Below are 14,626 nucleotides of genomic sequence, written 5' to 3'. Positions count from 1 at the left end.
AGACAGATGTGAGAGCACGGAGGAACATCTGGTGAAACTTCTGAAATGCCTGCTTCGCTGCTGCTGCTACTGTGTGATCCTGAATCTCCGGAGGGGAAGGCCCCGAGTCCTCGGCTTCGGTTGTTGCTCGGCAGCCGGGGTGAGGTGGAAGCGCTCGACAGAGGATGGTACTCGGAGAGGCTGTGTCGGAGGGGCTGGTCGGAGGCTCGAAATTTTCAGACGGAGTCAGAGTCGGCTGTGGTCGGGTGCTTCCAATGCATCGGTAGTTGTCGGCACCTGGAGGTTTATGGCAGGGAGAGTTTCTCCCTTTTGCGGCCTGCTATCGGAGACTATCGGGAGTTGATCGGAACTTTGAGACTTTTTTTTACTGTGCCCATGGTCTGCTCTTTATCAAATTATGGTATTGCTCTGTACTGCTGTAACTATATGTTATAATTATGTGGTTTTGTCAGTGTTAGTCTTTGGTTTGTCCTTTTTTTTTGTGATAGTCATAGTCATAGTCATACTTTATTGATCCCGGGGGAAATTGGTTTTTGTTACAGTTGCACCATAAATAAATAGTAATAGAACCATAAATAGTTAAATAGTAATATGTAAATTATGCCAGATGGAAATAAGTCCAGGACCAGTCTATTGGCTCAGGGTGTCTGACCCTCCAAGGGAGGAGCTGTAAAGTTTGATGGCCACAGGCAGGAATGACTTCCTATGACGCTCTGTGTTGCATCTCGGTGGAATGAGTCTCTGGCTGAATGTACTCCTGTGCCCACCCAGTACATTATGTGGTGGATGGGAGACATTGTCCAAGGTGGCATGCAACTTAGACAGCATCCTCTTAGACACCACCGTGAGAGAGTCCAGTTCCATCCCCACAACATCACTGGCCTTACGAATGAGTTTGTCGATTCTGTTGGTGTCTGCTACCCTCAGCCTCTGGAGGAACATTGTATCATTTCTTAATGCATGCATTTCTAAATGACAATAAACGAGGACTGAGTGTCCTCATAATCTGATCTAATAGTAAGATGTGGAGGCTTTAATAAGGGTGAAGAGGACATTTACCAGGAAGCTGCCTGGATTCAAAAGCTGTATATGTTCATACACTTCCCCACCCTTTACTTTAATACTTTCCCAAACAATCATGTTCCTCACCATTATCTACTCTCGAGGCTACAGACTGGTACTCACACTAAATTCTCAAATCATGCCCTTGCACTTTCTCAAGACACTCCCACATACGAGACTAACATCATTTTGTCTTTCAAACCATTTAGTGTTACAGGTATCAAGGAGGAATGAATTTTAACTCTTTCCTTACTCAGATCAGGCCTGGTACCCAGTCGAAGTTGCCCCTCCATCTCCCACGGATCACGGTTGAGCAGCGTGCCGAGGACCCGCCGGAGGGCTGTGCACATCTCCATCATGGAAGGTAAGGGCCCAGGAAGGTGGGGGCGGAGACAGGGAGAGGGTCTGGTCACCGGAAACTGGGGGCTGGTGCTGGAGATCGGCTGGAGCTTTGCCAGGACAAACAGTGGAGCATGACCCACCGGCACCAATTATTGATCCCTGTGGCCGCAGGAAGCGAGGAAATTGGAATTAATTGGAAGTGAAAAGGGCTGCAAACTGAGCGTGAGACCACAAGGGAGAACGGAGACATTGGAAACATAGAGCATCCCCCAGTCCTGATGAAGGGTCTGGACTGTCCATTGCCACCTGCAGTTGCTGCTCGATTCACCAAGCTCCTCCACCTTTTGTCTTGCTTGGTTATTTGTTTTATAGGGAGATCCCTCACTGGGGGTATGATTATAAGAAGGCATCCCCCCCCCCCCCTCACACCACCACCCTGGGAAGCAGTTTAAAAGGAGACCTCATTGGAGGACAGTCTGTACTCTCTGGAGTTTGTAAGAATGAGGGGAGATCTCATTGGGACCTATCGATTATTGGAAGGCCTAGATAGAGTGGATGGGGTGAGGATCTTTCCTGTAGTGGGGGGAAGACTAGGACCAGAGGGTAAAGCCTCAGAATTGAGTGATGTCCATTTAAAACATAGATGAGGAGGAATTTCTTTAGCTAGGGTTGGTGAATCTGTGGTATTCATTACCACAGACGGCTGTGGAGGCCAAGTCATTGGGTATATTTAAACTAGAGATTGATAGTTTCTGGATTAATCGAGGTGTCAGAGGTTACGGGGAGAAGACAGGAGAGTGGGGTTGCGAGGAATAATAAACATTGTATCATTTCTTAATGCATGTATGCATTTCTAAATGACAATAAAAGAGGACTGAGTGTTCTCATAATCTAATAAATCAGCCATGATGGAATGGCCGAACAGATTTGATGGGCCGAACGGCCTAATTCTGCACCCATATCTTATGGTCTTAATTGGAATTGGAAATGATTTATTGTTGTCACATGTACCAAGAACTCAGTACAGGCCCTTCAGCCCAACGAGCCTCTGGCACCCAGTTACACCCCTGTGACTAATCAACCTACTGACCTGTATGTGGGGGAAACCAGAGCACCCGGAGGAAAACCACACGGTCACGGGGAGAGCGTACAAACTGCTTACAGACAGCAGTGGAAAATAGACCCCGGTCACTGGTGTTCTAACAGTGCAGTGCTAACCCCCATGCTACTGCGTTGCCTCCACTTAAGAGTCTCTTAAATGCCTCTAAGAGTCTCTTATCCTTCACCACCACCACCCTGGTAGGATGTTCCACGCACTTACTATGCTCTGTCTTAAAAAAAACTTACCTCTGACCTCCCCACTCTACTTTCCTCCAATCACCTTAAAATTATGCCCCCTTGTATTAGCCATTTTCACCCTAGGAAAAAACAGCACTGGCTGTCCACTCAATCTGTGCGTCTTATCATCATGAACTCCTCTATCGTCTCCCTCAGTACCGCCCCTCCCACCATGAATGTAGGGGGAGGTGTGCCCGAGGCACCCGTGGTTGTATTCCATCCACACTCTGCACCGACGTCTCCCCTGGGTGAACATTGCTGCTGGCTGTGCCTCCCCCCATCTGTTCACGTGCCCACGGTGGGTCTGCCAAGGGCAGCCACTGTTTCTGAGGCTGATCTGTCGACAGCTGCGCTCAGTGGCTTTCCACGGAATCCGTTTCTGAGCTCGTTAACAGCCCGTCATGTTGTCACGTGAGGGGGGGGGCGTCACCCAAGAACTGATCCTTGGGGACCCCCTCACTCTGTCACTGAAGCTCCTCAGAGGCAGTCGGCAAAGTTACAGACCTCCTTCCTCACCAGTCCCCACCTCCCCGCAAACAGGAAGAGACTCCGAGCCAGAGCGAGGGGCTTTGGAACTGATACCCCTCACGTCTGTTGTTTACAGCACACCAACAACCTGTGCCTTTGATGTGTTCAAAGTTCAAAGTAAATTTATTATCAAAGTACACATATGTTGCAATATACAACCCTGAGATTCACCTTCTTGCGGGCATTCACAATAAGTACAAGAAGCACAATAAGATCAGTGAAAGACCACACCCAACAGGACAAACACCCAATGTGCAAAAGTCAACAAACTGTGCAAATTCAAAAAGAAAGAAAAAAATAAATAATAATAAATAAATAAGCAATAAATATCGAGACCATGAAATGAAGAGTCCGTGACAGTGAGTCCATAGGTTGAGGGGACAGTTCAGTGATGGAGCAAGTGAAGTTGAGTTAAGTTATTCCCACCGGATCAAGATCCTGATGGTTGAGGGGTAATAACTGGTGGTGTGTGTCCTGAGGATTCTGTACCTCCTTCCTGCTGGCAGCAGCGAGAAGAAAGCATGTCCTGGATGGTGGGGGTCCCTGATGATGGGTCCCTGGGGGTCCCTACGACAGTGCTCAATGGTGGGGAGGCCCACGGAAGTCAGGTTAACTGTCCTATAATTTCATTTCTTTCTTCCTCATTTCTTAAAGAGTAGAGTGGTATTTGCAAATTTCCAGTCCTCCAGAACCATTCCAGAATCTTGTGATTCTTGAAATATCATTACTAATGCCTCCACAATCTCTTCAGCCACCTCTTTTAGAACCCTGGGGTGTCGTCCATCTGGTCCAGGTGACTTATCCACCTTCAGACCTTCAGCTTTCCGAGCACCTTCTCCATAGCAATAGCAACTGTACTCACTTCTGCCCCTGACACTCTCAAATTTCTGGTATATTGCTTGTGTCTTCCGCAGTGAAGACTGATGCAAGATACCAATTAATCAGAATCAGAATCAGGTTTATTATCACCGGCATGTGACGTGAAATTTGTTAACTTAGCAGCAGCAGTTCAATGCAATACATAATCTAGCACAGAAAAAAATAGTAAATAAAATAAAAATAATAAGCAATAAACAAGTCAATCAATTATGTATATTGAATAGATTTTTAAAAAACGTGCAAAAACAGAAATAATGTATATTTTTTAAAAAGTGAGGTAGTGTCCAAAGCTTCAATGTCCATTTAGGATTTGGATGGCAGAGAGGAAGAAGCTGTTCCTGAATCGCTGAGTGTGTGCCTTCAGGCTTCTGTACCTCCTACCTGATGGTAACAGTGAGAAAAGGGCATTCCCTTTTCCTCTGCCATTTCTTTGTCCCCCTTTACCACCTATCCAATGTCATTTTCCAGCAGCCTTTCTTTTCCTCTTTATATATCTGAAAAGTCTTTTGGAATCCTCTTTGATGTTATTGGCTCACTTACCATATTTCATCTTTTTTCTCTTTATGGGTTTTTTAGTTGCCTCCTGTTGCTTTTTAAAAGCTGCCCAATCCTCTACCTTCCTGCTAATTTTTGCTATATATATGCCATCTCTTCTGCTTTAATTATGTCTTGACCTCCTTTGTCACCCATAGTTGCCTCATTCTCCTTTGAGAATATTTCTTCACCTTTGGGATTATCTGTCCTGCACCTTCCAACTTGCCCCAGAAACTCCAGCCATTGCTGATCTGCCCTCATCCCTGCCAGTGTCCCCTTTGAATCAACGTTGGCCAACTCCTCTCTCACATCTCTGTAATTCCCTTTACTCCACTGTAATACTGATACATCTGACCTTATCTATTTCTCAAACTACAGGGTGAATTCTAGCATATGATGACTGTCTCTTACGGTTTCCTTGACCTCAAGCTTCTGTTCTAAAAAGCCATCTTGTGGGCATTCTACACATTCCGTCTCTTGAGATCTAGTACCAACCCAATTTTCCCAATCTACCTGCATCTTGAAATCCCCCGTGACTGTTGAAGCATTGCCCTTTTTACATCTATCTCCTGTTGTAATTTGTAGCCCACATTCTACCTACTGTCAGAGGCCTGTTTAAAACTCCTAACAGGGTCTCTTTAACCCTGCAGTTGCTTAACTCTACCCACAATGATTCTGCATCTTCTGATCTCATGTCACCTCTCTCTAAGGATTTGATTTCATTTTTTACCAACAGAGCCATCCCCGCCCTCTGCCTACTTGCTTGTCCTTTCAATACAATGTGTTTCGTTGGATGTTAAGCTCCCAACTATGATCTTCTTTCAGCCCTGACTTGGTCATACCGACCAATCTCTAACTGCACCACAAGATCATCTCCCTTATTCTGTATACTGTGTGCATTCAGTCCTGTATTCGGCAGCCTTTTTTGATTTTGACCCTCTGTTACACCTTAACCACTGGCTGCAGTTTTTTCCCTATCATCTGCTTGTCCTTTCTCACACTGCATCTAGTTTATACACCAATATCTGCTCTATCACTCTGGTTCCCATCCTTCCTGTTAAATTAGTTTAAACCCTCTCCAACAGCTCTAGCAAACCTGCTCACAAGGATATTGGACACGCTCGGGTTCAGGTGTAGCCCGTCCCTTTGGTACAGGTCATACCCACCGCAGAGGAGATCCCAATGATCCTGAGATCTGAAATCCTGCCCCCTGCACCAATTCCTCAGCCACACATTCGTCTGCCAAACCACCCTATTCTTACCCTCACTGACAGCAATCCAGAGATTAGTACCGTGAAGGCCCTGTTTCTCAGCTTTCTACCCGACTCCCCATGGCCTCTTCCCCTTTCCTACCCATGTCATTTGTACCGCGACTTCCGGCTGCTCGCTCTCCCCGTTCAGAACGCACTGGGCCCGACCCGAGATGTCCCTGACCCAGGCACCGGCACCTGTGAGGCAACATACCGTCCGGGTGTCAGATTCACATGCACAGGATCTGCTCTCGGCTCCTCTAGTTATTGAATCCTCCATCGTGACTGCACTCTTCTCCCCCCACCCCCTTCTGAGCCACGGAGACAACCAGTGCCAGAGACCTGGTTCTACCTCCCCCCCCCCCCCCAGGTAGTTTCTTCTCAACTGTATTCAAAGCGATATATTCATTATTGACCGCGGGGTACTCTGACTGTCTGCCTGGCCCCTTCCCTCTATTGACACCAGGTACAGTACCTGCCTGGAGCTCCTGTCTTGACACCACCTCTGTTTCCAGCATGAGCTGAAGGTCATCGAGCTGAGCTCCGTTTCCCTAACACAGTCTCTACGGAGCCGCAGCTCCTGCAGATGTGGTTAACGGGGTGACCGGCAGTCTCCCAAAGTTCCCACATTTCACGCAGGGAGCGTACTACGATCACCGGACCCATTCTAAGCTACGAACTAACAGAGAAAAAACTTACTAGGAACTTAATTCGAACCTCTGCCCGTTCTCGCCCGAGCCTGTTGAGCCAAAACCGGACAACTCAAACACGGGCCGCTGTGCTACACCTCCCTTCTGTTTCTTGACCCTGCGCTGACTGCAGCCGCCGAAAGCACTTCATAAACCTGTCGCTGCGTTGTATTTTGTGTCTTGTGTGCGAGTTTGTGTGGTGTGTGTATGTTTGTGTGTCTGCCTGTGTGTGTGTGTGAGTGTGTGTGTGTGTGTGTGTGTGTATGTCTGTCTGTTTGTGTGTGTGGGCGGGAGGGGTGAATTGGGACCTGCGGGTGTGTAGACCCAATGGGCTGAATGGCCTCAATCTGCTCCTGAATATTACGGTCCCGTGGACCGACCCTCCTTACCCGAGCCCCTCGGTGCTGAGCAACGCCCGAGGCAGACGTCCGGACACCGGAGCCGAAACCCAATAGCGGGCCGGGCTGAGTCGGGTCGGGCCGTGTACGGGTGGTGACTGCACACGGGTATAAATAGCTGCTTTGTAAGCGATGCGGGTCCGGCTGGCAGCTCCGCGCTTGCATCAGCCGCTCGGAGCCGGCGAGGACAGCCCGCCCGCGCTTGGGGAAGGTCCGGCGCCATGGTGAAGTGTTTGATCAAGATCACGACCAAGGTGAACGTGCACCTGCGGATGGTGAACCACTGCTGCCGGGATGTGAGGGTCCGGGTCCTCTCCCTCGGCCCGCGGGTCCTCAGCAAGGCGCTGGGCTCGCTGCCGCTCTTCCCCGCGCTGACGGCGGCCGAACGAGGTAAACGTGGGTCGCCGAGTGGTGCATGTACTCGGCCGGGCTTCGTCTGCCGACACCCGCTCCAGCCATTCCATTAGAGACATAGGAGCAGGACCAGGCCATTCGACCCATCGAGTCTGTACCATCCTGGCTGATTTATTATCCCTCTCAACCCTCCATAACCTTTGATGCTTTTACTAATCCAGAACCTCTCCACCTCCACTTTTAATATAACCAATGACTTATCCTCCACAGCCATAAGACCACAAGATATAGAAGTAGAATTGGGCCATTTGGCCCATCGAGTCTGCTTTGCCATTTCATCATGGCTGATCCAATTTTCCTCTCAGCCCCAATCTCCTGCCTTCCCTGCCCCCCCCCAATCCCTGACCAATCAAGGATCTATCAACCTCTGCTTTAAACATTCATAAAGACCTGGCCTCCACAGTCATCTCTGGCATTGAGTTCCACAAATTCATCATCCTCCGGGTAAAGAAATTCCTTCCCGTCTGCGTTCTAACTCAGTGTCCCTCTATTCTGCAGATGTGTCCTCTGGTCTTAGACTCTCCCACTATAGGAAACCTCCTCTGCACATCCACTCTATCAAGCCCTTTCAATCTTCCATAGGTTTCAATGTCATCCTCCCTCAATCTTTTAAACTCAGTGAGTAAAGGCCCAGAGCCATCAAACCCTGCTCATATGTTAACCATTTTATTCCTGGAATCATTCTTGTGAACCTTTGAAGCCTCTCCAGGGTCAGCACATCCTTTCTGGATAAACAGCCCAGAATTGCTCATAATACTCCATGTGAGGCCTCACCAGAGCCTTATTAAGCCTCAGCATCACATCCTTGCTTTTATATTCTAGTCCTCTTGAATTGAATGCTAACATCGCATTGCCTTCCTCACCACAGATTCAACCTGCAAATTAACCCTTAAGGAATCCTGCACCTTGGATTTTTGAATGTTCTCCCCGTTTAGAAGAGTCTATGCTTTTGTTCCTTCTTCCACAGTGCATAACCATACACTTCCCGACACTGTATTCCATCTGCCGCTTCTTTGCCCATTCTCCTAATCTGTCTAAGTCCTCCTGCAGACACCCTGCTTCCTCAACACTACTTGAACCCCGCCAGCCCCCCACCCATCTTCATATTGTCTGCGAACTTGACCACAAGGTCATCAGTTCCATCATTGACATAAAAAGGTGTCCCAACAGACCTGTGCGGAACACCACGAGTCACCAACAGCCAACTAGAAAATGCTCCCTTTACTCCCATCCTTTGCCTCCTGCCTGTCCATGCTAGAACTTTTCCTGTAATACCATGGGTTCTTATCTTGTCAAGCAGGCTCATGTGCAGCACCTTGTCAAAGGCCTTTTGAAAATCCAAGTACACCACATCCAGTGATTCTCCTTTGTCCATCCTGTTTGTTATTTCCTCAAAGAGTTCCAACGGATTTGTCAGGCAAGACTTTCCCTGGAGGAAACCATGCTGACTTTGGCCTGTTTTATCATGTGCCTCCAAGTGCCCTGAGACCTCATCCTTAATAATCAACTCCAACATCTTCCTTAACAATCGACTCCAACATCTTCCCAACCACTGTCCTATAATTTCCTCTTTTTCTGCCTCTTTCCCTTCTTGAAGAGTGGAGTGACATTTGCAAATTTCCAGTCCTGCAGAACCAAGGCAGAATCTGGTGACTAACACCTCCACAATCTCCCCAGCCACCTCTTTCAGAACCCTGGGGTGCAGTCCATCTGGTCCGGGTGACTCACATGGGAGGAAAGCCACACGGTCACGGGGAGATCACATGACAGCAGTGGGAATTGAACCCTGATCGCCGAGCTGTAAATGTGTTACGTGAGCATCTGCGCTACCGTGCTGCCCTGTAAGGAACTCTGTAATCACCCTCTGTACAGGGAACGAGCTGCCAGAAGAAGTGGTTTAGGAGGGTGCATTAGCAATGTTCTAAAGGTAGTCGGACAGGAAGGGTTTAGTGGAATCTGGGCCAAGCTCTGGTAAGTGGACTAACTTGGTTAGTATGGATGAGCTGGGCAAAAGGTGTGTCTCTGTGCCTGAGAAAAATGGCTTTGTAAATCAAAAACTGAAACCCCAGCTGGTGCTGTGAGATATTAGGCTAGCCACTATGCAACCGTGCCACCCGAACACAGGCATTGATTCGGTCTCCTCTGAAACTCGCCCCATTCTGCATGGCTGGCAGTGAATCTACAGGCAGCGTCCCACAGCTCTCCTGACCCTTCACGTCAGGAAGCACTGCTGTGGGTGTGGTCTTGCGTTCCGCCCTGTTCTGGTCACCGTGAAACAGTAATGTTCTCACTTCCCATCATCACCACTGAGAGGAAAGTCGATAGTGCTTTCCAGGGAAATTTGTTGATGTTGTGATGTTGGCAAGGGAACTCTTTTCAACTCTGTCACAGTCATAGAGTACTACATCCCAGAAACCAGGCCTAATCTGCACTGAACTGTTATTCTGCCTAGTCCCATCGACCTGCACCCGGCCCAGAGCCCTCCACACCCTCCCATCCACGTACTTATCCAGACTTCTCTTAAATCAAACCTATATCTACCATTTCCACTGGCAGCTTGTTCCTCACTCCCAGTACACTCTGAGTGAAGAAATTCCCCCTCATGTTTCCCTAAGCATTTCATCTTTCACCCTTAACCCATGACTTCTGGTTGCAGTCTCACCCAACCTCAGTGGAAAAAGCCTGCTTGCATTTCCCCTATCAATACCCCTCATAATTTTGTATACCTCTGTCAGATCTCCGTTCAGTCTCTGATGCTGCAGGGTCCTGCCGACAGCCTCGGTCTTTAGTCAGTGTTACGTCTGTGACAACATTTTGACAGTCGGCAATGGTTCCTCTTCACACAAGTTATGTTTATCTTGACAGTGTAGAGACAGCAAGTCAACAGTAACTAATGATTTAAAAGCTGGGTCTCAGGCTGCCTGCATGCTCGAAACACTAAATCTCTGAGGATTTGAATTATTCATCACAAATTCTTGGATCAGAGGAACTGTACACTGAGGGCTGATTTCCATGTGGACCATCGGGCAGTGATCAGGTGCGAGAAGCCTAGCGGCTTAGTCTAATCCCTGACCCACAACACACTGATGTCAGTAATAGTCCCCTACCCCTCCACGAGATCAGGGCTTTGTATAGTTCAAAATTCCAATCAGAGGATGTGGTGCGTGTATATCTGAGTGCCTTTGTGTGTGTGTGTGTGCCGTTTGTGTGCCTGTGTTCGAGGGTGTGTGTGTGAGGGTGTGTATGTAAGTGTGTCGAGGCTCTACGTGTGTGCATGTGTGGCTGTGTGTTTGTGAGTTATTAAATGAGTGTGTTAATGTATGCGGGTTTGCACGTTCAGTGTGTCTGTGTGTGCGCTCCCTTGTGTCTCTGTGTGTGGGTCCATGTGTAGCTCTGGGCAGTGACAGAACTTAAGTTCAGCTGTTGGACTGGGTGACTCTCCCTGTCCCCTGGCCACGTCACTCAGTGAAATGCAGGAACAGTACAGGTGTTGGGCGTCTTGCACACCGCTGTCATGCCCCAGGTCAAGCAACGTCAGCATTCGGGTACCCCTGGAACACAAAGGAGTGCCTCGTCCTGAAGCCCACAGATCAGTGGCCAGAATTGGTGTCAGCACCACCACTCTAGGGAGGGACTCACTAACAGAACCAGGAACAGCTCTAGTCTTGAAAACACGAGAAATTGCTTCGCATTTCCGGCATCTGCAGATTTTCTTGTGTTAGAGATTCTGCTGATGCTGGAAATCTTGAGCAACACACAAAATGCTGGAGGAACTCAGCAGGTCAGGCAGCACCTATGGAGAAGGAATAAATAATCAACCTTTTGGGCTGAGACCCTTCATCAGGACGGGAAGGGAGAAGAAGCCAGAATATGAAGGTGGAGGGAGGGAAGGACTGCAAGAGCCCTTTTTCTCCCTTCCTTTCCCGTCCTGATGAAGGGTCTTGGCCCAAAACACTGACTATTAATTCCTCACCCCACCCCTGTGGATGCTGCCCGCCCCACTGAGCTCCTACAGCACTTTGAATGTGTTGATCCAGAGTTTGCAAGTTTTTGCATTTACAGTTGGTGTATTGTGAAAGGTTCTGATGTGGCTCAGAACAAATTCCTGGGACCAGTGGGCACTCATAACTATCAACAGCCATTGGTTCCCAGTGTGGGAAGATGCAGACAAGGGTTATTCCCAGTGGCACTGGAGTCACAGATGGCCCTAGACTCTCCCCGTGGGTGACACAGGCAATGGAGTGTTGCTGAGACCAGACTGCCTTTCCCATGACACCATAAACCATGAGACACAGGAACAGAATTCGGCCATTTGGCCCATTGAGTCTGCTTTCCTTCAATCACGTCTGATCCTTTTTTTTCCCTCCTTAGCCCCACTCCCTGGCCTTCTCTCCATAACCTTGGATGCCGTGGCCAATCGAGAACTTATCAAGCTCTGCCTTAAGTACACCCAACAACCTGGCTACTACAGCTGCCTGTGGTAACAAATTTACCAACCTCTGGCTGAAGAAATTTCTTCACATCTCTGTGTTAAATGGATGCCCCTTTATCCTGAGGCTGTGCCCTCTCCACCTTGGGAAACATCCTTCCCACATCTACTCTGTCTAGGCCTTTCAATATTTGAAAGGTTTCAATGAGATCACCGCCCCCCCCCCCATCCTTCTAAATTCCAGCGGGTACAGACCCAGAGCCATCAAACGTTTCTCATACAATAGCCCTTTCATTCCCAGAATTATCCTTGTGAACTTCCTCTGAACCCTCTCCAATGCCAGCACATCTTTTCTTAGATGGGGAGCCCAAGACTGTTCACAATACTCAAGGTGAGGCCTCACCAGTGCCCTCTAAAACCTCAGCATTTCATCCGTGCTCTTGTTTTCTAGACCTCTTGAAATGAATGCTAACATTGCATTTGCCTTCCTCACCACAAACTCAACCTGCAAGTTAACTTTTCGGATGTTCTGTACAAGGACTCCCAAGTCCCTTTGCATATCATTTTTTTGGGTTTTCTCTCCGTTTAGGAAATAGTCTGCACATTTATTTCTTCTATCAAAGTGAATGACCATGAATTTCCCAATGTTATATTTCATTTGCCAACCTCTTGCCCATTCTCCTAATCTGTCTAAATCCTTCTGCAGCCTTCCTGTTTCCTCAACACTAGCTGTTCCTCCTCCAATCTTCGTATCATCTGCAAACTTGGCAACAAAGCCATCTATTTCATCCATCTAAGTTATTTACATACAGCATAAAAGCAAGTGGTCCCAACACTGACCCCCTGCGGAACACCACTAGTCACTGGCAGCCAACCTGAAAAGGATCCTTTTATTCCCACTCACTGCCTCCTACCATTCAGCCAATGCTCTAACCGTGTAAGTTAATTTACTGTAATACCATGGGTTCTTAACTTGGTAAGCAGCCTCGTGTGGCACCTTGTCAAAGGGCTTCTGAAAGTCCAAATATACAACATCCACTGCATCTCCTTTATCTATCCTACTTGTAATCTCCTCAAAGAATTCCAACAGGTTCATCAGGCAGGATTTTCCCTGAAGGAAACTATGCTGACTTTGTCCTGTCTTGTCCTGAGTCACCAAGTACTCCATCACCTCATCCTTAACAATTGACTCCAACATCTTCCCAACCACTGAGGTCAGGCTAACTGGTCTATAATTTCCTTTCTGCTGCCTCCCTCCTTTCTTAAAGAGTGGAGTGACATTTGCAATTTTCCACTCCTCTGGCACCATGCCCGAGTCCAATGATTCTTGAAAGATCATTACTAATGTCTTCACAATCTCTACCGCTACCTCTTTCAGAACCCTAGGATGCAGTTCATCTGGTCTGGGTGTCTTATGTACCTTTAGGTCTCTCAGCTATTTGAGCACCTTCTCCCTTGTATTAGTAACTGCACCCACTTCTCTTCCCTGACACCCTTCAATAACTGGTACACTGTACACAGCGAAGACTGATGCAAAGTACTAATTTAGTTCATCTGCCCTCTCCTTGTCCTCTGGTTTCATTTTCTAGCGATCCTATATCCACTCTCATCTGTATTTTTTATATACTTGAAAAAGCTTTTTCTATCCACTTTGATATTGTTTGCTAGCTTGCTTTCATATTCAATCTTTTCTCTCCTAATGATTCTTCTGGTTGCTTTCTGTAGGTCTTCAAAAACTTCCCAATCCTCTATCTCCCTGCTAATTTTTGCTTTGTTGAATGCCATTTCTTTTGCTTTTACTTTAGCTTTGACTTCCTTTGTCAGCCACGGTTGGACTATTTTGCCATTTGATTATTTCTTTGTTTTTGGAATACATCTACCCTGTACCTTCCTCATTTTTCCCAGAAACTCAATCCATTGCTGCTCTGCTGTCATCCCTGCCAGTATCTCCTTCCAATTTACTTTGGACATCTCCTCTCTCATACCACTGTAATTTCCTTCAGTCCACTGAAATACTGCGTGTGTCAGACTTTACTTTCTCCCCATCAGATTTCAAGTTGAACTCAATCATATTGTGATCACTGTCACCTAAGAGTTCCTTTACCTTAAGCTCCCTAAACACTTCCAGTTCATTACATAACAACCAATCCAGTATAGCTGATCCCCTAGTAGGCTCAACAACAAACTGCTTTAAAAATCCATCTTCTAGGCATTCTTCAAATTCACTGTCTTGGGATCCATTACCAACTTGATTTTCCCAATCTATCTGCATGTTAAAATCTCCCATGACTATCATAATATTGCCCATTTGACACTCATTTTCTATTTCCCATTGTAATCTGTGGTTCACATCCCAGCCACTGTTGGGAGGCCTGTATACAACTGCCATCTGGGTCCTTTTCCCCTTGCAGTTTTTTAATTCAACCCAAAAGGATTCAGCATCTTCTGATCCTATGTCATATCTTTCTACTGATTTGATGCCATTCTTTACCGGCAGAGCCACACCACCCCCTCTGTCTACCTTCCTATCTCTCCAATACAATGTGTAACCTTGGACATTCAGTTCCCAACTATAACCATCCTTTGGTCACGATTCAGTGATGGCCACAACATCAAACCTGACAATCTGTAAAAGTGCTACAAGATCGTCCACTTTATTTCTTATACTCTGTGCATTGAGATATAACACTTTGAGGGCTGTATTCTGCATCCCCAATGCACCCTTGCTGGCTGCAATTTTGTCCTGTCATCTGCCTGCCCTTC

General features: G+C 47.4%; 1 protein-coding gene across 4 annotated transcripts in view; it reads left to right on the top strand.

Annotated features, from left to right (window-relative positions):
* Window positions 1-14,626, top strand: part of frmd5a (FERM domain containing 5a) — a 183,745-nt gene that overhangs the window by 163,401 nt on the left and 5,718 nt on the right. For all 4 annotated transcript variants that reach the window (XM_072277680.1, XM_072277677.1, XM_072277679.1 and 1 more), the window contains one exon: window positions 1,320-1,426. In XM_072277680.1, coding sequence (XP_072133781.1) covers window positions 1,320-1,426 — 107 coding nt within the window. The remainder of the gene's footprint in view (window positions 1-1,319; window positions 1,427-14,626) is intronic.

This window comes from Mobula birostris, chromosome 14 (genome assembly GCF_030028105.1).
Source record: "Mobula birostris isolate sMobBir1 chromosome 14, sMobBir1.hap1, whole genome shotgun sequence".
Taxonomy (NCBI): domain Eukaryota; kingdom Metazoa; phylum Chordata; class Chondrichthyes; order Myliobatiformes; family Myliobatidae; genus Mobula; species Mobula birostris.
The sequence above is the reverse complement of the archived record's forward strand: the minus strand, read 5'-3'. Positions and strand labels throughout refer to the sequence as shown.